We start from the raw sequence: 26,907 nt of genomic DNA on the forward strand, positions 1-26,907 counted from the left end.
ACGACCCCGCACAAACCGCAGCCAAAGAACCATGTGCTACTCAATCCAACAAGACAGATATACTACTATTTCACCCAGAGTACAAATCCAGGGGCAGAATGGACGTCCTAAACAGAGGGAACATAATTAAATTGATCAACTCACTTGAAGGCCTGGAGGGCATTTCCTCAACCGACCTACTCGAACTTGAATTTCAACCGGCTCTGGCACAGAATAAATCAGAAGCAACTAAGACAACATGGTCATCGAACGACCTGGTCGATCGCATATTAGGAAAACTGAACAAATTTGCACAGTGGGGAATAAAACTAGAACCAGGAAGAAGACCATTCTACCCAACACCATTTTTAATCGCAAGCGCAACATAACAACGTCCCAAAGCTACATCAATATTGAGAGGAGCACTCAGTCAGACACCGGACCACCTAGGGAGGCCTCTACACATGAAAGCGGGACTAACAAAACCACCAGCCTTGAACTCAGGTACAATACTACGTACAATAACAAACAAAGGTGAGCAGTGACAAGAGTGCCTAGCAAAGCCCCGGGAACTCGGAAACATGACCACCCTTAGAATATGCATCTGGAACATCAACGGACTGACTGACAAATTGGAAGATGAGGAAACATCAAAATATCTGAGGTCATTTGATATAATATTACTGCAAGAAACCTGGGAAACAGAAGAGATAGCCCTGGAAGGATATACAATGCAAACTGTCCCAGCAACCAGGTCCTCATCGTTTGGACACAGCTCAGGAGGATTGACGATCCTTGCCTCAGTACTCACAATAGGAACAATGAAGGAAATCAAAACTAAAACCATAGCCCCAAACATGATACAGGCGGCTGATATTACAATCAACCCAATGAAGCACAACCACCACCTTGTAATAATGAACTCTTATATACACCCGAAACACAAGCAGAGGGGAGCAAGAGAGCTGGTTAGGGAAACAGCAAGAATCTTGGATGAGGGGGACGCCGACGATCTAATCTTGGCAGGAGATTTTAACCTCTTTCTGCTTGGAAGCACAGAGGACGAGGAACTCGCACAAGAACTCAATAGAGCCTGGGGAATCCCACCGCAAGCACAAGTGCAGGCGATCAAACAAACAAAGTGCTCAAAGCAATTATTAAAAGATTTAGAGCAACTAAACCTGAGGGCACTGAACGGCTGGTTTAAAGAAGATACCCCTCCAGCATCGACCTATCATACTTCCACAACCTCCTCTTACCTAGACTACACATTTGTAACCCTCTCTTTCTTCGACAGCATTAGATCATTCCAACTATGCGCCAGTGAACAAAGCGACCATCTGCCGCAAGAAATCGTTTTAAAAACCCCTAGTGAGAACCCCAACGAACTCAGTGCAACTATAGGTAATGAGTACACAACAGACTTCAAACGTATCAGACTTAAACAAAATAACATCGAAGTTCTGTTCGCCGACGTGCAGGTGATACTACAGCAAGGCCACATGGCTGCAAACGAAATAGAGGCCTGGGAAGGGTTCACCAAGGCCCTCGGGATAAAATACGCAACCAAATCAAGGACATCAAAAGGCAAACCCCCGATGAACATACTAAGAAAGACATCTACACCGGAGATAAAAAGCCTTAAAAGGGACATAAAGCACACCCTAAAACAACTACGAATAAAGCCTATAAAAGAACCTCTACAACACACCCTACATGGTCTAAAAGTAAGCTTAAAAAAAGCAATTTGGGAAAACAAAAGGCAAGCGAACGACGAACTATGGGCAAAAATAAAGCACGATTCCAAACTAAAGAACAGCGCCAACTTTTGGAAAACAATTCACAGCTTGCAACACCCAGGGCACCAAGGGATACGCTCATACATAGCAGAGCCAGCCTGGGCAGACTACCTGCATAAACATTTTAACAAACTAAACGAAGATACAACCACATCCTCATCAGCAAAAAAAAGAGACCACAGCAAAGAGAACAGAGCAGCAATAAAGGTAGAAAAAGGGCTCAGTAACGTAGCAGAAGGCAAAAGATCACTAGTCAACGAAAAAAAGGCAAGGGGAGAAAAGGATAACAGCACCCCAACACTCAACACTGATTATGACATCAAAGTATCCGCGACCCGGCTAAAAACTCAAATAAAGAAGGGGAAAACGGAGGGAGCCCCGGGTCCTAATGGGATTCCACCGTCAATATTTAAGCACGATACCGAGTTCTGGAGCAACACACTAGTTCCACTTTTTACTAGCATACTGGAACTAGAAGCATGCCCGGAATCCTGGAAAGGCTCCATTATAAGTCCAATTTATAAGCAAGGAGACAGGAGCAACCCAGGCAACTATCGGCTGATAGCCCTTTTGGACATAGAGGCAAAGTTCTATGCCGGCATAATACTAGAAGAACTGACACAGTGGGTGGAGACAGAGCACATAATCCCACCAACTCAAACAGGATTCTGTAGAGGGCAGGGAACAACCACCAACATCATGGCTCTGTCGTTACTAACAGATGCGGCAAAACTAGGAAAACCCCCACTGTTCCTATGCTTCATTGACTATAGCTCAGCGTTTGACCATGTGGACCGGGGCAAACTATGGCAAAAACTTAAAAAATGGGGGATTCCAGAACTACTCTTGAAACAACTCATCCTACTCCACACCAACACCTGGGTCAGGATCAAGCTGGGAAAAGGGACACACCTCTCAAGGCGAATCAACACCTACAATGGCCTAAAACAAGGGTGAGTCCTAGCCCCCACCTTATTCAACCTTTACCTGGCAGACCTCCCAGAGAAATTGGATAAAACCAACTCGCACGCGCCCCGGTTGGGGGACATCACGCTCACCAATCTCCTTTATGCATACGACCTTGTTCTAATAAGCCGCACCCCAACAGGCCTTCAACATCTCATAAACACCACCAGCTCATTTTCACATCGTAACGGCCTAACTATAAACTTGAAAAAAACAAGAACCATGGCAGTGAACAACAATAAGACCAGGAAGAACAGCTGGTTCTTGGATGGCCACAAATTGGACCAAGTGACGTGCTACAAGTACCTGGGTGTTCTGGTGGACAGCAGAGGGTCATTCAAACCCCAACTAGACACACTTTACCAAAAAGGAACCATGAGTTATCTCGCAATGAAACCCCTTAAGAAGATTCTGCCAGAGCACACGCTCGATCCCTTCCTACAAGTACTGAGAGCTCGTCTCCAACCAACATTAACATACGGGAGCGAATCAACCCTAGGAAAGGATGCACAGACACTAGACAAAGTGATCGGCAAAACCTACAGGTCACTCTTTCAGCTTCCTAATTACGTCTCACCAGCACAAATTCGTCTCGAATTTGGGATACAAAAGCAAACGGTGGAAAGAAGGGGCAGCTTTATAAAATGTTGGCACAAGATCAGAAACGGAGAGCCAGGCACCCTAAACAACCACCTCTGGACTGAACTGCAAAGACGTGAACGATCACATGCTTGAGAGTACTTGATGCAATCACTAGAAAGCCTAGAACTGACCGGCCTCTGGAACAGCTCAGTAGATCACAAAAGTTTTAAAAAGCAAGTAACAAAAACAACGAAAATAGTATCGCTACTTGAAGACAAAGAAACCCTGGCGAAAAGAGCCCATGGCTGGATAGTCTTAAACGACTATAAAACCCTCAAACCACAAGCATACTTAGACCACGGCTTCAAGCAAAGGACAAAGGAGAAATTCTTAAAATTCCGACTAGGTGTACTACCGATCCTCCCTCATCTGGCGCCATGGGAAAGGAACCTTAAAGATCAAACCTGCCGTCTCTGCGGGGCAGGACCGGAAGACCTAACTCACATAATATGTATTTGTCCCAGCTTAATGGACATAAGGAGAACACTACTACGTGTAAAATGGAACCAGGAGGGGGTCAGGTCGTGCCGACAGGCAGTTAAACTGTGCTTCAACCCAAGCGAGATCCAACTAAACTGCAGAACAACAAAATTTCTTGATGCAGTGGCAAAGAGAATCAAGGAGGCACAAAAAGAAACACCTGCCCAATAGCCGGAAACAAGTCCTAGGACATTTTTCGAACTTACGGCCTGAATGCAGAAGAAGTAGAACTAGTGAATCATCTCAACTTTTGATACTTATACTTTTATTTCCGTCAGCAACCACTTTTTCTTTTAACAATGTATTTTAAATTGTGAGTTTTAATTAACTGTGCAATAAAATTTACCTTACTGGAACATTCCACCAATTTTCAAATTCAATTCTAAAGCAAGGTAGAATGTCCTGATAAATTGTCCCATGGAGGATAATCACTGGGTTAGATAAACACGCTGCCGGCCCGCTTGATGGCTCTACTGGATGAACCCCAAAGCCTCAAACCAGTGAAGGTTGATGTGTTACAGTAACATAAAGCTTGGACCCACTCAAACTGAACAACTGAAAAAATGGAAAAAGGACATTAGCTGTGAGACACTTGAGCAATGCAGACATAAGGGTAACCGACTGGGAAAATGCTTAAAGCCCCCCTCGCAAAGCCCTCCCCGCAAACCCAATATGCATTAGAACATTGAGGTTATTAGTCTGTGTGTGTGTGTGTGTGTGTGTGTTTCAACAAGACGTAATTTTTAGGTCTCGCTGGCGTTGCAGCGCGAAGCGCTGCCGCCAACGAGACTTATAGCCGCCTTCATCCCTGTCAAGGGAGTAACAGCTGTGAACGAGCCCGATACAGACCTGGGCACGAGCCGACCCAGGTCTGTGAACGCGCTTCAAGGTTGAGCAGCTTGTGCACGTTTGTTGGACAAGAGGCACCGCAAGCACCGCCAGACCAATTATCCCAGCATGAAACTCTACTTCCTGAGGCCCTCAAGACCAATTATCCCAGCAGGAGTCTCCACTTCCTCAGGCACCGCAACAATTATCACAGCATGAGACCCACTTATCACAGCATGTCAACAGGTGCCTCAGGCTGCTGGAGCACTCAACTATAATTAATGCACAGTTGAGTGCTCCAGCAGCGTGGGGCGCCTCTCTGCATGCTGTGATTATTATCACTTTGGGGCCTCATGCTGTGATAATTAGGGTGGCATGCTCTATTTGCAGCACTGAACATTTTCAAAGAAGGCGAAGCAGCGACATTCATTGGAGACACTCACCCTCATGCCCTCACCCCCCTCACTCGCCCTCACCCCCTCACACCCCCTGACCCCTCACACACCTCCTCACCCTCACACCCCCTCACTCACACACCCTCACCCTCACACACCCTCACCCTCACCCTCACTCACCCTCTCACCCTCACACACCCTCTCACCCTCACACCCCCTCACCCCCTCACACACCCTAACACCCTCACACCCCCTCACCTTCACACCCCCTCACCCTCACTCACCCCCTCACCCTCACACCCCCTCACCCTCACACTGCCTCACCCTCACACCCCCTCACACCCCTCACACCCCTCACCCTCACACCCCTCACCCTCACACCCCTCACCCTCACACCCCTCACACCCCCTCACCCTCACACCCCCTCACCCTCACACACTCTCACCCTCACACACTCACCCTCACACACTCACCCTCACACACTCACCCTCACACACTCACCCTCACACACTCTCACCCTCACACCCCTCACATACCCTCACACACCCTCACCCACCCTCACACACCCTCACTCACCCTCACACACTCACACCCTCACCCTCACACCCCCTCACCCTCACACCCCCTCACCCTCACACCCCCTCACCCTCACACCCCCTCACCCTCCCTCACCCCCCTCACTCACCCTCACACACACTCACACACACACCCTCACCTACCCTTACCAGCATAGCATAACAAAACATAGCATAGCATAACAAAACACAGCATAGCATAGCATAACATAACAAACAAAAGCATAGGATAGCAAAAGCACAGCATAACAAAACAAAGCATAGGATAGCAAAACACAACAAAACATAGCATAGCAAAACACAACAAAGCATAGCATAACAAAACACAACAAAACACCATAGCATAACAAAACAAAGCATAGCAAAATAAAGCATATCATAGTAAAACAACAAAACATAGCATAACATAACACAACAAAACATAGCAGAACAAAACATAGCATAACAAAACATAGCATAACAAATCATAGCATAACAAAACATAGCATAACAAAACATAGCATAACAAAACATAGCATAACACAGCAAAACATAGAATAGCATAACAAAACAAACCATAGCATAACATAACAAAGAATAGCAAAACAAAACATAGCATAGTAAAACAAAACAAACCATAGCATAACATAACAAAGGATACCAAAACAAATCATAGCATAGTAAAACAAAACAAAACATAGCATAGCATAACATAACACAACAAAACAGCAGAACAAAACAGCAGATCATAACAAAACATAGCAAAGCATAGGATAGCAAAACAAAACATAGCATAGCAAAACATAGCATATCATAGTAAAACAACAAAACATAGCATAACATAACACAACAAACCATAGCAGAACAAAACATAGCATAACAAATCATAGCATAACAAAACATAGCATAACAAAACATAGCATAACAAAACATAGCATAAAAAAAACAGCATAACAAAACAGCAGAACATAACAAAACATAGCATACCACAGCAAAACATAGAATAGCATAACAAAACAAACCATAGCATAACATAGAATAGCATAACAAAACAAACCATAGCATAACATAACAAAGAATAGCAAAACAAAACATAGCATAGTAAAACATAGCATAGCATAACATAATACAACAAAACAGCAGAACAAAACAGCAGAACATAACAAAACATAGCAAAACAAAGCATAGGATAGCATAGCAAAACATAGCATAACATAACTTAAAACAAAACATAGCATAGCAAAATCTAGAATAGTATAGCATAGCAAAACATAGAATAGCATAACAAAACAAAACATAGCATAGCATAGCATAACATAACACAACAAAACAGCAGAACAAAACAGCAGAACATAACAAAACATAGCAAAACAAAGCATAGGATAGCAAAACAAAACATAGCATAGCAAAACATAGCATATCATAGTAAAACAACAAAACATAGCATAACAAAACACAGCAAAGCATAGGATAGCAAAACACAGCAAAGCATAGGATAGCAAAACACAGCAAAGCATAGGATAGCAAAACACAGCAAAGCATAGGATAGCAAAACACAGCAAAGCATAGGATAGCAAAACACAGCAAAGCATAGGATAGCAAAACACAGCATAACATAGCGCAACATAGCGCATAACATAGCGCATAACATAGCGCATAACATAGCGCAACACATAGCGCAACACATAGCGCATAACATAGCGCATAACATAGCGCATAACATAGCGCATAGCGCATAACATAGCGCATAGCGCATAGCATAGCGCATAACATAGCGCAGAACATAGCGCATAACATAGCGCATAGCATAGCATATAACATAGCGCATAGCGCATAACATAGCGCATAACATAGCGCATAGCGCATAACATAGCGCATAACATAGCGCATTAGCGCATAGCATAGCGCATAACATAGCACATAGCGCATAGCATAGCGCATAACATAGCGCATAGCATAGCGCATAACATAGCGCATAGCGCATAACATAGCGCATAGCGTATAACATAGCGCATAACATAGCGCATAGCGCATAGCATAGCGCATAACATAGCGCATAGTGCATAACATAGCGCATAGCGCATAGCATAGCGCATAACATAGCGCATAGCATAGCGCATAACATAGCACATAGCGCATAACATAGCGCAGCGCATAGCGCATAACATAGTGCATATCATAGCGCATAGCATAGCGCATAGCATAGCGCATAACACAGTGCATAACATAGCGCATAACATATCGCATAACATAGCGCATAACATAGCGCATAACAAAGCGCATAACATAGCGCATAGCGCATAACATAGCCCATAGCGCATAACATAACGCATAGCGCATAACATAGCGCATAACATAGCGCATAACATAGCGCATTACATAGCGCATAGCGCATAACATAGCGCATAGCGCATAACATAGCGCATAGCGCATAACATAGCGCAGCGCATAGCACATAACATAGCGCATAACATAGCGCATAGCATAGCGCATAGCGCATAACATAGCGCATAACATAGCGCATAACATAGCGCATAACATAGCGCACAACATAGCGCATAGCGCACAACATAGCGCATAGCATAGCGCATAGCATAGCGCATAACATAGCGCATAACATAGCGCATAACATAGCGCATAGCGCATAACTTAGCGCATAACATAGCGCATAACATAGCACATAGCGCATAACATAGCGCATAGCGCATAACATAGCGCATAGCGCATAACATAGCGCATAGCGCATAACATAGCGCATAACATAGTGCATAAGATAGCGCATAACATAGCGCAGCGCATAGCACATAACATAGCGCATAACATAGCGCATAGCATAGCGCATAACATAGCGCATAACATAGCGCATAACATAGCGCATAACATAGCGCACAACATAGCGCACAACATAGCGCATAGCGCACAACAAAGTGCATAACAAAGCGCATAACATAGCGCATAACATAGCGCATAACATAGCGCATAGCATAGCGCATAACATAGCGCATAACATAGCGCATAACATAGCGCATAGCGCATAACATAGCGCATAACATAGCGCATAACATAGCGCATAGCATAGCGCATAACATAGCGCATAACATAGCGCATAACATAGCGCATAACAAAGCATAGCGCATAACAGCGCATAGCGCATAACATAGCGCATAGCGCATAACATAGCGCATAACATAGCGCAGCGCATAGCATATAACATAGCGCATAACATAGCGCATAGCATAGCGCATAACATAGCGCATAACATAGCGCACAACATAGCGCATAGCGCATAACATAGCGCATAACATAGCGCACAACATAGCGCATAGCGCACAACATAGCGCATAACATAGCGCACAAGATAGCGCACAACATAGCGCACAACATAGCGCATAACATAGCGCATAACATAGCGCATAACATAACGCATAACATAGCGCATAACATAGCGCATAGCGCATAACATAGCGCATAACATAGCGCATAGTGCATAACATAGCGCATAACATAGCGCATAGCGCATAACATAGCGCATACCATAGCGCATAACATAGAGCATAACATAGCGCATAACATAGCGCATAACATAGAGCATAACATAGCGCATAACATAGCGCATAACATAGCGCATAGCGCATAACATAGCGCATAGCGCATAACCTAACCTAACCAAGCATAGCGCATAACCTAACCTAACCAAGCATAGCGCATAACCTAACCTAACCAAGCATAGCGCATAACCTAACCTAACCAAGCATAGCGCATAACCTAACCAAGCATAGAGCATAACCTAACCAAGCATAGAGCATAACCTAACCAAGCATAGAGCATAACCTAACCAAGCATAGAGCATAACCTAACCAAGCATAGAGCATAGCCTAACCAAGCATAGAGCATAGCCTAACCAAGCATAGAGCATAGCCTAACCAAGCATAGAGCATAGCCTAACCAAGCATAGAGCATAGCCTAACCAAGCATAGCATAGCCTAACCAAGCATAGCATAGCTTAACAAAACACAACAAAACATAGCATAACATAACAAAGCACAGCATAGCTTAACAAAACACAGGATAACAAAACAAAACAAAACATAGCATAACAAAACAAAACATATCATAGCCTAGCAAAACATAGCATAGCATACCAAACACAACAAAACATAGCATAGCATAACAAAACATAGCAAAACAAAGCATAACACACACCACACACACACAACCACGCACACACAACCACAACCACACACAACCACACACAACTATCTATCTATCTATCGCCCTCACTCTATCTGTCTATCTATCTATCGCCCTCACTCTATCTGTCTATCTATCGCCCTCACTCTATCGGCCTCACTCTATCTATCTAATCGCCTTCACTCTATCGCCCTCACTCTATCGCCCTCACTCTATCTATCGCCCTCACTCTATCTATCTATCGCCCTCACTCTATCTATCTATCGCCCTCACTCTATCTATCTATCGCCCTCACTCTATCTATCTATCGCCCTCACTCTATCTATCTATCGCCCTCACTCTATCTATCTATCTACCTATCGCCCTCACTCTATCTATCTATCGCCCTCACTCTATCTATCTATCGCCCTCACTCTATCTATCTATCTACCTATCGCCCTCACTCTATCTATCTATCGCCCTCACTCTATCTATCTATCGCCCTCACTCTATCTATCTATCGCCCTCACTCTATCTATCTATCGCCCTCACTCTATCTATCTATCTACCTATCGCCCTCACTCTATCTATCTATCGCCCTCACTCTATCTATCTATCGCCCTCACTCTATCTATCTACCTATCGCCCTCACTCTATCTATCTATCTATCTATCTATCGCCCTCATTCTATCTATTTATTTAGATACTGATCGCCATCACTCTATCTATCGCCCTAACTCTATCTATCTATCGCCCTCACTCTATCTATCTAATCGCCCTCACTCTATCTATCAATCTATCAATCTATCAATCTATCGCCCTCACTCTATCTATCAATCTATCAATCTATCAATCTATCGCCCTCACTCTATCTATCGCCCTCACTCTATCTATCGGCCTCACTCTATCTATCGGCCTCACTCTATCTATCGGCCTCACTCTATCTATCGCCCTCACTCTATCTATCGCCCTCACTCTATCTATCGCCCTCACTCTATCTTGCTATTGCCCTCACTCTATCTATCTTGCTATTGCCCTCACTATCTATCTATCGCCCTCACTCTATCTATCGGCCTCACTCTATCTAACACCCTCACTCTATCTAACACCCTCACTCTATCTATTGCCCTCTCTCTATCTATCGCCCTCACGCTATCTATCTATCGCCCTCACTCTATCTATCTATCGCCCTCACTCTATCTATCTATCTATCTATCTATCGCCCTCATTCTATCTATTTATTTAGATACTGATCGCCATCACTCTATCTATCTGTCTAGCTATCTATCGCCCTCACTCCTATCGCCCTCCCTCTATCTATCTATCGCCCTCACTCCTATCTATCGCCCTCCCTCTATCTATCGCCCTCACTCTATCTATCTATCCCACTCACTCTATCTATTGCATCACCACAGCATCACTCAGCACCACCACAGCATCACTAAGGGGCACAACAACATCACTATGCGCTACCACAGGATCATTGAATGCCACAGCATCACTAGTCGCCACCACAACATCACTCAGCGCCACCACAGCATCAATCTGTGCAACCATTCAACAACAACTGGGTCAAATATGATCTCTCAATGTTTCAAGCTTTATTACAAATGTCACAAAAAGAGGTTAGTATTTCACTTCTGTTCTTGGATTTTCGTCACAATAAAATACACTGAACATATTCTTCACAAAAGTTATTTTCAAAAGTTTAAGCTATTGCTATTATAAATTACAAAACTTTTATTTAAGTATTAATTATTAAAAAAATTCAAAGCCATTGTTATTTGTAATATCAATACATCTAAGTCACGTGAATACAACACATATTGCATTACAAATGCTATAGGTGTCACAAGTTATAACTATTGGCATTGTAAATGACAAAGCTATTATTTTTGCTATTTTCAAAACCAACACATATATAAAAAATGTGTCATTTACAATACCAATAGCTCAAACTTTCCTAATGCGAGACCTTATGCATTGCAAATGCTTGTTACATTCAGCATTTAATTTGAGCCGGTGATTTCTGGTGCTCAGCACCGGCACTTAATTGTCAACACTGGTGTTTATGATAGTCTGCCACATGGCGCTGTCCATCTAACTTACAGATGAGCATAACAACTGTTGTTTATTAATTTAATATATATATATATAAGTATAAAATATGGCTACTACCTGTCTCCCCAGCCATTCTTATAGCTTTGGGGACCTAGAAAAGTAGGAATTGTCACGCTTGTAGGAGTGTGATGGTTAGTAGTTGTGCTGGTTCTATCATTGGCAGCGCAAGGGCACTTATTTTTTTACAAGTTAAGCACTGGTACATTCTAATGCATTGTTACACATCAACACATTATGTAGGCAAGTATCGCCAAGAAAGGCTAAAATGCAGCGGCAATAATGCCCTGTCTGAGACTGCTGGTAGGGTCAAAATCCCCCCAGGGCATTATCTCCCATGTCATAGATTTGCTCTTTTCACAAAATTCTCCATGTAAAAACAACAGTTTAAATGGTTTTAGGTTAGATGTATTCCGCCATACTGTCCAAGGCTACACCCCTTACTCTCATGACACAGTGACAATGGCACTAGCAATTGACTCCTGGAGCAACCTCTGGTGGTGTAAGAAAGGCTGTTCCTGCTTTTTCCCATCACACCCCCTGAACCCAAATCCCACCTCTTCATCGAACTGGGTACCCAGTCCCACATTGAGGTCTAGGCAGCACTTTCTCTCACACCATCCCCAAGTCAAGCAGTACCCTCAATCTCTCTTGTTCACCTTCCCGCCTTTCCTATGACCACACCTGCTCCTCCTTGTCACAGTCCCACTTCCCCCTTCCCACTCTTCTCCCCGCCCTCTGCCACCCCCCTTCCCACTCACTTTGGAAATATGGGATGCTGAGGCAGCAGAGTTAAAGCCTTGACTGTGGCTTTCACTTAAGTGCCCGGCATTACAGTCCCATCCCTGCTGACCGAGCCAATCTTAGCATACACGCCAGGGTGCTGACGCGGGTTATTGCATTGCCATGTCTCTTAAAGTGCTTACAAATTGTTCCAGTCTAGAGCTTTCTTAAATAATGCATTGCTGCAAATCACTGCGTTTTCGGACAGTGTTGAATTTTGCACTGGTATGTACTGTTGTATTTTGTTGCCTTTTTTTTCTTGCACTATCTCTTCTCAATTCATCGCAGACTACTACTGCAGTATTGCTCTGTGTAGTTTTGGTATATATTGCATTGTCGCATACGTCATTGTCACATGAGGCAATGTTGCTTATATTGTGCTGTCAGATTGGGTCAGCTGCTACAGCTAAGAAGAAGCTATGGCAGTGCAGACAGGAAGGCCCCAGGGGCCAATCTTCATTCTGCTGGTGTTGGCTGTCAGGGGTCTGCTGGGGACTGGAACGTGATTGGTACAAGAGGTGAGAGCAGTCCCATCAATCACTGCCATCCCATGCACCCTCTCAGGAATACTGCCATGCAACCATCACTAGCAACTCTGCGCTACCCCGGGCAAAACATGCAAGTCTCTACCTACGGGGCCTCGACGTGATCGGTCCAAGATCAAAATCTTGTTCAGCAAGTCTAAATTCCTGGATATTGTGAATAACCTGATGAACTGGTCATAAATCAACACATACAGAAATTGACGTCCAGTCTTCAGGGCAATTTATCTTGGACTTGGTATAAGAAGAAAAGAGGCCGTTAGCCCAAAAGGTTGGCCCAGCAGATCCTGGACACCATACGAGCACACAAAATCATAACGGTATACTCAGAGACATTGAGTCCTGTATGGCTGGAATCTAATTTTCCTTGTTCGGACTTCTCACACCGTTGTTTCTATGGGTCCAAATCTCAGGAAGAGCTGATAGAGACCCACCACCAACACTAGGGACAATATCATAGACAACATATGTGAAGTGCGAGACACCTTGAGAACTTCTTAGATCTAACTATGATTGGGTGATCCTGAAGATGAAAATCCCAGTGTGAAAAGTGCTGGCACGCAAGAAGACTGGCAAGCAATGTTCCCTCTAATTATTTACCTCTGTGTGCGGCAACACTGTGCTTGTGGGCTCACTGTACCTGACTGTGTGCGGAATCAATAGTAGTGATGGATCAGTATGGGAGTGATAGTGCTGAGTGACGTTGACAGTGAGAGTGTTGAATGGCAGAGGTAAAAGGCTAAAAAAGGGCAAGCCAACATGACTGTAAAACAACTGTCAGCAAGATAAGACTGCTCTATGCTGCTTGTAAGTGATCTTGTTGTAAAATATATATTCTTATTTCTGGCAAAATTACTTGTCTGCATTGTGTCCAGGTCTGTTATTTCCATACATGCCTAAGTTATGTACATAAACTGGGTTACAGTTTTCAGTAGTAGGTTCAGTTCATCCCACTACTGGTTAGCTAATTATGCAGTATTTGAGGTCCTCTTTTGTCAGTTTTTGCCGTAGGGCAGCGCTGCAGGCCTTGCTGCTGCGCTGCCCTACAACAAAGATAAGGGGAGGAATGTTGCATACCTATGAGATACGGCGCATTCCTGTCCTTTTCCCCTGCGCCGGCATTCAATGGGCTGCCCCGTGCCAATGCAGGTACCTTTGCACCATGGTGCAACGGTGCCTGCGTTGCGGGGATTTTTAATTATGTCCAGGAAGGGAAACAAAAAACAATCACTAGAGACTTTTTGCTCTTTCTATGTGTGCTGTAGAGGAAAAATGAGGAGAAATAAAGATATTTCTCCTCGGTGTGCCTCCCTTATGCCTTCCCTGGGGAGGTGTACGTTTTTGGCGCTGCCTCTCATAAATCTGGGGCAGTGTCAAAAAGCCATGGATGTTGCTGGGAACACCCCAGCAACGTCCATGAAACACACCTTTCACACAGTTTTCTGCATGAAAGAGGCAAATATTTATATGGCCATGAAAAGCCACGTAACTTGGCTTTATGTGGCCTTATAAAAAAGCCAGTTGCATACTGCGCCAACGCATCATTCCAGGGGTGCAATAGTGCCGGTAGAGCCTTATAAATGAGGCCCTCTATGTTTAACAAGCTTATTAACAGCCATAAATGTGTATATTGAATGCAAAATTCTTTGAGGTAGTGCTTTGTTTGCATTAATTCCTAAAACATTAGAGTGGTAAAACAAACAGGGAGAGCTTGCATATTCACCATTGGGAAGATACCCAGTGAGTTTTTCATCGACTGTCTTGAATCCTAAAGTATCTCCCACTGAGAAGCATAGCTAATAATATGTTGTTCTACCATCTCATCTCTTCCTTAATGAAAATAAGTATTTTCAAAGGTTTTAGACTGTGATCTTGAAACTGAAGGGAAGTTTTAGAATATCATTGGAATATAAACAATACATCATACACATCTCTTATTACAGTAAGTGTGAACAAGCTGGTTCATTTTCTGCTGAGTGTTATAGCGCATTGTGTTTTTCACAATCCATTTCACTCTTGGAGCAAAAAAGGACATTGTGTTATGACCAGAGCTGCCAACTTTGGAATTAAGGAACCAGGTTTGAATTTCTGCATCAGTTCAACATCCTGTGATTCTGAGTAAATCACTTTTACTCCCCATGAGTAACAATTGCATGTGATCTTGTGCAATTTAACAAGTGCTCATGATGCTTGGAGGTGAGTTTGTGGTATAAAAAAACTGCAACAAAAAAAGAAAAAAAGGATGGTGTAGAAGTAGCATTCTAGTGCATTAATGAAGGACACAATCCCAACAAGTTGGTTAATACCATGTTAAGCAGTATCTCTTGAATGTCAATATCATTTTCTATAATAACCAGTGTATTTGCATTGGCACTGATATTCGCTTTGAATCAATAGGTTTTAAAATGCCAAAATACCTAGAAAATACATCCACATACTGCACAGCCTGAATTTGGAAAACATTTTCCCTTTCTTGGACACAAAATTTGAATTTTTCTGGATGAAAAATGTTGGCAACCCTTTCACTTCATTTGGTCCTCCACTTCTGCGTGATCGTGATTGGCTGTAATTGTAAAGCAACAGGATCGGGATCCGACCCTTTCCACGAGCACACCAGGCTGGTGATCCACTAATCACAAGATAAGCAACTCTGCCTCTGCACCTCAGTCACTCACTGCAGCAGCACAATAACATATCCTGTGCTTCTGGTGTGTGCACAGCTCTACCAGTACACCTCATCTTATCACTACAGCAACAGAGACTGTTCAGCTCCATCACAGAACACAACACACTCTGCTTGGGGACCTAAATTCACTTCAATCCTTCTATGCAGCAGCAACAACCATTTTATTTTACCTCTGGCAAACTCACAACTCTGCTAGTGCACATCCTTTCCCCACAGCTGCCGCAGCACCTTTGCTGTTTTGCCACTGGGCAATACAAAGCTATGCCAATGCACCTCAGTCCTTCAATGCCAGGGGCTTTTCACATGTCTGTGCATCCCATGCAGGTAGAGGGGTGGATCACAGGTCTGGGCTCCTAGTTTTTGGGGAAGAGGGTACTCAGCCAACTTTCATCTTGACTGGGTATCTTCCCAGTGGTGAATATGCAAGCTCTCCCTGTTTGTTTCACCACTCTTACGTTTTAGGAATTAATGCAACCAAAGCACTACCTCAAAGAATTTTGCATTCAATATACACATTTATGGCTGTTAATAAGCTTGTTAAACATAGAGGGCCTCATTTATAAGGCCCTACCGGCACTATTGCACCCCTGGAATGATCCGGTGGCGCAGTATGCCACTGGATTTTTTATAAGGCCACATAAAGCCAAGTTACGTGGCTTTTCATGGCCGTATAAAAATGTGCCTCTTTCATGCAGAAAACTGTGTGAAAGGTGCGTTTCATGGATGTTGCTGGGGTGTTCCCAGCAACATCCATGGCTTTTTGACCCAGATTTATGAGAGGCAGCGCCAAAAACGTACACCTCCCAGGGAAGACATAAGGGAGGCACACCGAGGAGAAATATCTTTATTTCTCCTCACTTTTCCTCTTTCTATGTGTGCTGCAGAATGCACCACACATAGAAAGAGCAAAAAGTCTCTAGTGATTGTTTTTTGTTTCCATTCCTCGACATAATTAAAAATTCCCGCAACGCAGGCACCGTTGCACCATGGTGCAAAGGTACCTGCATTGGCACGGGGCAGCCCATTGAATGCCGGCGCAGGGGAAAAGGACAGGAATGCGCCGTATCTCATAGGTAGGCAACATTCCTCCCCTTATCTTTGTTGTAGGGCAGCGCAGCAGCAAGGCCTGCAGCGCTGCCCTACGGCAAAAACTGACAAAAGAGGACCTCAAATACTGCATAATTAGCTAACCAGTAGTGGGATGAACTGAACCTACTACTGAAAACTGTAACCCAGTTTATGTACATAACTTAGGCATGTATGGAAATAACAGACCTGGACACAATGCAGACAAGTAATTTTGCCAGAAATAAGGATATATATTTTACAATAAGATCACTTACAAGCAGCATAGAGCAGTATTATCTTGCTGACAGTTGTTTTACAGTCATGTTGGCTTGATCTTTTTTAGCCTTTTACCTCTGCCATTCAACACTCTCACTGTCAACGTCACTCAGCACTATCACTCCCATACTGATCCATCACTACTATTGATTCCGCACACAGCCAGGTACAGTGAGCCCACAAGCACAGTGTTGCCGCACACAGAGGAAAATAATTAGAGGGAATATTGCTTATCACTACAGCAACAGGGACTGTTCAGCTCCATCACAGAACACAATCCTTCTATGCAGCAGCAACAACCATTTTATTTTACCTCTGGTAAACTCACAACTCTGCTAGTGCACCTCATTTCCCCACAGCTGCCGCAGCACCTTTGCTGTTTCACCATTGGGGAATACAAAGCTATGCCAATGCACCTCAGTCCTTCAATGCCAGGGGCTTTTCACATGTCTGTGTATCCCATGCAGGTAGAGGGGTGGGTCAAATGTCGGTGCTCCTGGTTTTTGGGGAAGAGGGTACTCAGCCAACTTTCATCTTCACCAAGAGTCTCTCTGGCTGTGGGGGACATTTGCGTACTGCGTACTGCGTACTTCACAGGGTGTATGTCTTCAGGTTGTTTTTCTGCAATTTAAAAAAGTGGAGCTTTGCAGGTGCATGCTAACCGATCACTTGAGGTGTATTTTGTTGTGCTCTTATATATATCTTCAAAAGCATGCCTTTATTTCCTGCCTGCAATAATCTTCACTTCTTTTTTTTTTCAGTCAACTAAAAAGCATTAAAGTATTATTTCGATAAGGTTTGCTGTATTTAATTTAAAATGGGACTGAAGTCTTCTGACAGATTTGTGGTCCCTCTTAGCAGAATCAGTAATGTGTGAGGCAAGCCGCAGCTCTACAGGCCTTCCAAGGCCCTGGGGTCAGTGCACCTTGGAGGTTGAAACAAAACTGATTAAAAATATTTAGATTTTATTTTCCTCCGACTACTTCCTGTAGTAGGATGCAAATAGGGTTTTAAATTGGTTGTTCGCCTTCCTCCTAGTAATTCCAGGGACGATGTTTACAGCAGCAGCTTGTAAATTTTACTTTTCTTTCGCACCGGGTCAGTATTTAAGGAGAAAGAGAAGCTTAAGGAGCATAATCTACTGCCTCTTGACTCAGACATCATTGAGCTTTGTGTGCTCTTAAACATCACTTTATGTGTAAAACTGTTTTCAAGTAATGCGTTTGTTCTAATGCTTGCATTTCAGACATTTACACATCACACAAGCACATACCAGCCTTCCAAATAATTATCCCCTCCCTCAAAAACACTATCGGGAAATTCCTCCAGCTCCGACTGCCCTAAACCAGCAGGGGACACGCTTTAGAGTCTTTGCACCGTGAGGACCTTGGTAAAGTTAATGGGCAGTTCACACTTGGTGAGCGTGATAATTGTTCGTCTTTGTTTTCCTTTAGTGTGCGCTCTCAGGGGCATATGTAGGTAGGCGTTTGCGAATCGCAAACGGTGTTTTGATATGTAGGTGCCACTTAGCAAAATAATGAATCGCAAAAATTGCGATTCCTTATTTTGCTCAAACATTTAAGGAATCACAATTTTGCGATTCATTAAATGCTATGTAGAGGTGCTTTTAAAATTGCGATTTTGGCTTAAGGAATCACAAAATACCAACTACTTCAAGTAGATGGTACTTTGCGATTTCCTGTCAAAATACATTTTTTTTAAAAAACAAAGTACCATGTGGCCAACAGACATGCCCTTAGGGCATGTATGTGCGCCACATGGACTTACAGGCACATTCCAGGGGTGCAACAGGTGTCCTTTGGACACCCTGGCACCCTTGGAATTGCAATTCTCAAATTGCAATTTTCTCATAGAAAATCGCAATTTGAGAATGTATCCCCATTCATTCCTATGGGCCTGTTGGCCCATAGGAATGAATGGGACACTCATTCCTTAATTGCGATTCGCAATTTGGTAATCGCAATTAAGGAATGTTAGAGATTCGCAAAAAAATTGCGAATTATTACCTACATTCCATTTTGCAATTCTCAAATAGCGATTCCTTAAAAATCGCTATTTGAGAATCGCAAAATGGAAATTACCTACATATGCCCCTCAGTCTCTTCATGCGCGGCATGAAGACAGAAGCTGCGCGAATGCCCTAGCGCGCACGTTAGAGGGAACACAGCTGGCAAGTGTGCAAAATTTACCAGAAATTTGGATTTAGAGTCATTAATGAACTTCCCACTAACACACTTTACAAATAAAATTGTAATTAAAGTAAATAATTAAGAAATCTGACTGTCTAAATGGAGATCAGGTTGGTCATTTAGAGTTTTGGTGGAATTTCATTGCTACAGATAACACGCCCTGAACCTTGGGATATACATTAGAATGATTCTACAGTCTCGATCCTGCCAACATTTTGGTGGCTGTTTTGTTTGCGGCTAATGATAATGTTTCCTGATTTGTGCCAAAAAGAAGGAAAATGTAAGAAAGGAGAGGGTAACAGCTGCTACCAAAACAAGACAAGGAAAAACAAACACTTAAGCAAAAACAAATGTGTCTAATAAACTGCCAACAATAAATGGTCCGCATACGTGATTATTGTAATTTGCTAAATATCGGAGGTTTACTAACAGGTTTATTTATTTGAGTAACCTAGAGAGACTATAATATTAGGTTGGGAGGGAAGATTAATCGTCTGTCTACTAAGAGACTTAAGTAGGAACTTTATTAAGTCAGACAGGCTGCAGGTGGTATTGCTCTGATTTGCATCAGGCTAATCTGCCTTTTTGTCAAGTTGACATATATTTTCAGAAAGACATCTATAATGTTTGCCGGCACTTTAAAATTTGACTTAACGTGTTTATGTTTATGTTTTTCTCAGGGATATTTACGTTTCGCCAGATCGCCGCGGCTGTCTCAGGTAAATTCTTTGTTTCTCTAATATCCCTTATTCTGTGCTGCATCATACTTTGTCAATCTTAAAGGGGAAGAAATGTGCCTTTAAGGGGTCAATCATGTACACTATGAATGGATACAATTGGAGAGGACTCGAGGAGAAAGCTAACTGATGCAGACCTGGTCCTTTTTTAAGACTTTAAAAGGACATACTGGAGGAATGTATGACGGAACCACGCAAGTTATTACCACGCATGGCTTTACAACACATCATTACAACGATCGCGACAGTACCATGCAAGTCTTTACCACGTATATGTCTTTACCACGCATTCCTTTACAACAAAATTTGCATTGTTAAAGCATGTTTGGTAAAGGCCTATACAAGGTGAAAACTTACAAGGTAACCATAATGGCAAAATTAAATTTGCATATATTGTTTTTTTCTAGAAAATATATTTATATATGTATAATTATTTATATATATATATATATATATATATATATATATATGTATATGTATGTGTGTATATATATATATGTATGTATATATATATATATATGTATGTATATATGTATGTATATATATATATTTTCCAACGAAATCCCAAAGAATCAGTATCCACTACGACACAACACCAGGGCACAGACTCCGAAAGCGGGGTATAAATGAATAAATGAAGTTTATTCAACCATCAAGGTCCAAATGACGCGTTTCGGCTGTCAGACATGCAGCCTTGATCACATGATATATATATATATATACACACACACACCCTTACCACCCAAAAATCCATACCCACCCTAAGCACCTGTTACCACCCAAAAACCCATACCCACCCTAAACCCTAAATCCTAAAAATGTGCTTTCCACACAAAACCCCAAACCCATCGTAAACCCTAAAAATCCCCTTACCACCCAAAAACCCATGCCCACCCTAAACCCTAAAAATAACCTTGCCACCCAAAAATCAATACCCACTGTAAATCCTAAAACCACTTAGCACCCAAAAACCCCTAACCCACCCTAAACCCCAAACATTCCCTTGCTACCCAAAACCCCAAATCCACATTAAACCCTAAAACTTCCCTCACCACCCAAAACCACAAACCCTCCCTAGAAATTCCCTTACCACCCAAAAACCAAACTCAACATCAGCACTAAATATTCCCTTGCCACACAAAAACCCATAGCCACCCTAAACCCTAAAAATTCACTTACCATCCAAAACCCCAAACCCAACCTAAACCCTGCAAATTCCTACAAGCCATATACTGTTACCCACTTAAAAAAAATACTTTCCCATGGGCATGCGTGGTAGGGCATGTTCTCTGTAAAATTTTGCTTGGTAAAGACTTGCGTGGTAGTGTTGCATGTGTGGTGCAGCCTGCGTGGTAAAGGCATGTGGGGTTCCAGCTTTGTTGCAAAGGCTGTTTCCCATACTGGAGGGATGCTTGTAGCCAACACAAATTGGATGTTGTACACAGTGTGTTGCTGAGCTGGAAGAAACAAGGAGGAAGTTATCTTTGAAGTATATAAGGGCTCCTGATTCACTGAAGAGAAAACAGTCATCAAACTACTTTATATTTGTATTTAGTTTTATAAAGTGCACTGCTACCCAGAGGTGTCCTGGCGCTCTGAACTGTGGGAGACAGGAGGAATAGGAAACTGGGAGAAGCACAAGAAGAATTAGAGTTTGAAGAGACAGGTCTTTTATAGTTTACGACATTCCCGGTAGCTGGGGGCAGATGAATCCAGGCTGCAGCCCTACAGACAGGATAAAAAGCAACCCTCCCCCCTCGCTCTTTTTTCTCTGCAAGACATCGGGGCAGAGACAAAGTTGCCGTAGAACAAATTATTCTGGGAGGGTTGTAGCTCACAAACATCTAAGTATATAGTTAATCAGCGGAAGACACTGGGAAAAGACCCTGTGACTAAAGCACAGGGCTTTGAATGGGCATAACCTCCCCAGAGCAGAGATTCCTGAGAAATCCGCTCTTTAACAGGGCCATGCCTATGGAGCATGTGTTCCTGCCGCTGCACCGTGGGCTGTAGGCAGTGCTTGAAATGGAAAAATAGAATGTCAGGTACTCTGTACCAGAGTACCTACTTGTTTCTGAGAAGTACTGGTACTCTCCAATTAAAAGTATAGCATTTCTCCTGAGAAGTGCCGGTGCTCTCCCTCTCAAAATAAAAAAGTACAAGTACTCCGTACCGGACAGTACCGGCCCATTTAAAGGACTGGTTCTAAGTTCATACATCGCCTTAAGATGGTGAAGCGTTTTTCCTCTTCAGTATTATTGTTGGCTTCAGTTCAGCATCTACTGCATCTGATTTTCTTTACTGTATTATTGATTTTATTTAAATGAAAGATGCTCAGCAAGAGGCTACACGTATTTGAAACACAGCACCAAAATATAAGTGTATTAAAAACTCACACATTAAAAGTGTTGCAATTATTATTACTATATAAAATATTTCTTTATCTTAACTACATTACATTAATATGCTAAAAATAGATTGGTCTAATGGACCATCAGGAGATTGCGTGCAGAACCGTTCATCTTAACGGCTAGTAAAGCTACGACGCAGTTGATCACATCATGGGGGATATTTAAAATAAAATGTTGGAGCGCGGTGTTAGCACAAAATTGGTAATTCCACGCTCCAATATTTTTTAAGCGCAGGGATACCAAAATATACCACACCCATGCGTTTTCCCTAGCTCTAATGTTAAAAAATCTGCCTAGCGCCAGCATAGCACCCTTGCCCAATGTTGCAAGGGTACCTGCGCTGCAGGGGTGATTGCTTATGTGGAGGACGGGACACCTTCCTAAACATAAACAATCTTTAAAGGCAATTTGCTGTTTCTAGAGAGTAAACTATGAGAAGTAAATAATAGTTTCTCCTCGTATCGCCATCCTAAGACCAGGTTTTACCTGGGCTTAGTTTTTGGCGCTGCCCCTTCCTTGTAAATTTGGGGCAGTGTCAAAAAGCAATGGGTGTTGCAGCAGAACGTCCACTGCAACACCCATTGCACACCCCTTTCGCGATAAGTGAAGAGTGAAAAGGGCTTTATTTACAAGGCAGAGTTAAACCACGTTAAGTGGCATAACGCCGCTTTGTAAATAAGGAGAAGGGGATATTGCCACCAGAACGTTACTAAAAATGACATTCTGGTTGTGATATCCACTTGAAAATATGCTGCCATGTTTCCTACTTCATGGCCAATAATCACAATATTAACAAAGATGGAGACTTTGTTGGGATCCATATGCTACCACATGGCCAAGCCACTCTCTTAAAAAAAGGTGGGTACGAGCGGAGGGTATTATGAGAATTGGCTGAGGCAGGGCCTGGCCCAACTAATTATGTTGCATGTTAATGTCTAGAAGTCTGCATTGTGCATTGAAGATGTATCATGCCCATATTTCGGGAACAATCTTGAAATCTCTTAATGAAAGGGCTCAGATTATCTACTGATGAAATAAATGCATGAAGATGAGTTGGAAGTAACAATATTCTTCTTCCAGCCCCGCCCAGAGAGTGGAGCTGCACCAGACAAGAACCTCCCTTCTATACTTGAGGACGAAGATGAACCGGATGAGTTTTTCCACCATTCACCAGCCACTATCACCCGCAGGAAGCTACTGCTGCCCAACCTGAACAGCCCAGTGCGACGGGGGTCTCTTAGCAGCCTGCTAGGAGACGACCTGCGTCAGTTCTATGCCCTTAGACGTACATGCCGCTCCCCTGCTCGTGGTAACCGGGGTCGCAGTCCCTCACCTCAGTGCAGGAAGGAAGAGAAGTCCTCAGATAGTGAAGCCACCAATGCCAAGAAACCAGCCAAGCTTCTCATCCCGGCGGTGAACACTTTTGGCCCTCCGGATCTCAGTCCAAGGTAACACCATCATTGAGACAAATTGCAGTCACAGGACTACTTCACACACCAGACTCATTATCCACAATGCTGCAGCATAGGAGACCTTGCTGGTCTGTATCTTTGTCATCTGCCACTCCATTCTGTTTGTCCTTCTCCATTGTCCATGCCGTCTGGGATAACTTGTCTTTGTTTTACTCCACAGTTTCCCAGTTCCATACGTCACCACCACTCCACTGTCCAGTTGTATATCACAGTTCCCTGTCCAGAACCAATCAACTGAACAATGCCCTTATTGTGCACTACATTGGTATCCTCAAGGGTTTCAGCACCCAGAGTACCCATATCTAAGATCCATATACAGGAGTCTTAAGACATGCAGGAAAGGCTGTGTCCAGTGCCTGAGGTGTTCAGGCTCCCCTCTTACAGTGTTCTTGGAATACTGATGTGAGTGCATGAGATGTGCAGATCTCATTGTCCTTATGCCTTGACAAGACTGCCGACAATTGAACCTGGCCTCCACCTAGGACATTCAAAGCAGCATGGGATAATAGTTCCGGCTTGACTGTCCCTTTTGCGGTGGGCCTAAGGTTGATATGCTTATGGTTAGTCCTAGTCTGTCATGTCATATTATACTTAAAAAGGATGGAGAAGAATAAATCCCCAGTAAATACAAGCTTAGATTAATTCAGGAATTTCCCCTCATCATGTTTTTGCTGCCCAAGGCACTATCAATCCTTTCCCAAAACATACACCCGCATATGCAATGGCTATTGTATTTTTGGGCTTCAGATTCCGTGGGCACATAGGAGGCTAACAGATGACAACGAGAGTAACCCCTCATTACAAAGGTTCACACAGAAATATCCACAGTACCAAAGGTCTTGTTTCTTTCTCTCTTTTTTCTAGAGTTGTCGACGGAATTGAGGATGATGGTTTAGCGTCAGAGTCACAGACATTTCACTTCAACGTGGATCAATCAAACGTGCGACCGCCCAGCAGGGAGTCTCCCTCATCAGGTAAGATTTCATGCTAATTCTCATCGGCAATCCATCTAAGGTCTGCAGGTGGAGGTGGTGGCTATGCGGAGGCTTCACACTATAATCCACCTCAGATGCCACTGCTCCTCCCAATGCTTCGCAATGCAATGGGAGCAATAGACGATGGGTACCACTACCAATGTCCCTGAGACTTGTGCCTGCAACATGTAAGGATACTGGATGAAAGCCCAGGACTGGTGCCCTGCATCCTCTGTTAACCACAGCCGCTTCTGCTCTTTTAAATGAAAATTGAGGCCAGCAGGACACCTTTGCTATATTATACTGTGTTAGCTGTTTGGGTTCATAGCTTTTAAGTTGAATGGACTCAAGCCCCAGATTATCACCAGACAACATCATTTGGACTGTTATTCAACGTTATGCTACATTGCATTTGGTACCAAATTTCACACCCTCTCCCCTGGATCAGCTTTGACTGCTGCACGGCACCTACCGCTGGCTAGACAAGAAATGATCGCAGTCCCGGTATCCGGAATCATGGAACAGTGGGAAGAGCTGGCCATCTCAGCCTTGCCGCTCCTAGATGCTCCTTAGCACGGACCAGATCTGGAAACAAGCATTTGCAATCCAATAGGTCTGGCATTTACGCAAGACCTATTGCATTGCAAATGGTAGTCATCACGAACAATGGGCAGGCGGGGGCGAGAAGGCACGGACAATGAGAGTGCAGGCGGGGGGAGGGGAGGAGAAGGCACGGACAATGGGAGGGGGTGGAGGAAAGAAGGCAGTAGGATAATCTCATTAAAGAAAATAGTGCTCACAGTCTAAATAAAAAGTACTGTGCAACACTCAAAGTAAAGGGGCCAGTCTCCTTGTGAGGTAACAAATGAAGAGGAGGCTGTACTAAGGAGGGACTAACAAGCCTATTGATTAATCAGAAGCCAGCATTTAGGACAGACAATGACTCAAGCCAATGGCAAACATGGGCGGAGAGTATGCGGGGCTTCTATTCGTTACTCCTCTACAATAAGTCTCGCAGAGCAGCACACGCACGCTGGCTCAGGCTCGACCTAAAAAAGGTTCTGACATTGTGGATGTGGGTAAAGCTCCCTTTTGATAAGGGTAGGCTGGTCGGCAGCCTTGTCCACCAAGCCCTGGACGCGTCTGGCTGGAGCAAGTCAGTCTGTGTGTAAATCGTCACTTGCTCATTCATCTCTATTCCTCACTACACACAACACATGCTCAGCACATTGAGATTCAAAAGAGAGACTGATTTCATACCCATCGAAGATTTGCAATGTGGGACATAAGGAGGAAGGGTATGGGGGATAAACATGAGGATTATAGATAAGAAAAGCGATGCACAGAAATAGAAGATGCCACAAATGGGGCAGAGCGAGGAAAGTGAAGCATAAGAGAGAGAAGCAAATAAACAAGTGAAATGTGAAGGAAAACTGTACAACAAGATAAAAGGATCTGAAAAGAAATTGCAAGAGCGAGAAAAACCAGACAGAAAGAAATGTAAGATGAAAAATTATTCTGATTAAAAAAGACAAAACAGCAAAAGAGGATCCAAAATGGGCAGCACCTGGGGGAACTTTGTTACAATCCAAAGGAAGTCTGGAGATAGCCACGAAGTAGGTTGTAGGTAAGAGGTTTATTAAGTTTAGTTACAGATCAGGTTTAGATGGTAAATAGAAGATATGAAGTTGAGCCCCACCAGGAGCAGCATCCTTGCTGCTCAGCCCACACACTCCAACTGCCTCTCTCTCCACTCCACAGGCACTCCAGCATTCCACTCCGTCATCAAGCATTCTAACACTCCACATACACATCAC

The 26,907-nt window shown here is 43.4% G+C and overlaps 1 protein-coding gene across 1 annotated transcript in view; it reads left to right on the forward strand.

The window, feature by feature from the left end:
* KCNH4 (potassium voltage-gated channel subfamily H member 4) overlaps positions 1–26,907 on the forward strand; it is a 297,438-nt gene that overhangs the window by 263,645 nt on the left and 6,886 nt on the right. Inside the window, exons 12-14 of the mRNA XM_078640671.1 lie at positions 20,177–20,215; positions 23,725–24,092; positions 24,981–25,090. Coding sequence (XP_078496797.1) covers positions 20,177–20,215; positions 23,725–24,092; positions 24,981–25,090 — 517 coding nt within the window. The remainder of the gene's footprint in view (positions 1–20,176; positions 20,216–23,724; positions 24,093–24,980; positions 25,091–26,907) is intronic.

Source organism: Lissotriton helveticus, chromosome 5_1 (assembly GCF_964261635.1).
Source record: "Lissotriton helveticus chromosome 5_1, aLisHel1.1, whole genome shotgun sequence".
Taxonomy (NCBI): Eukaryota; Metazoa; Chordata; class Amphibia; order Caudata; family Salamandridae; genus Lissotriton; species Lissotriton helveticus.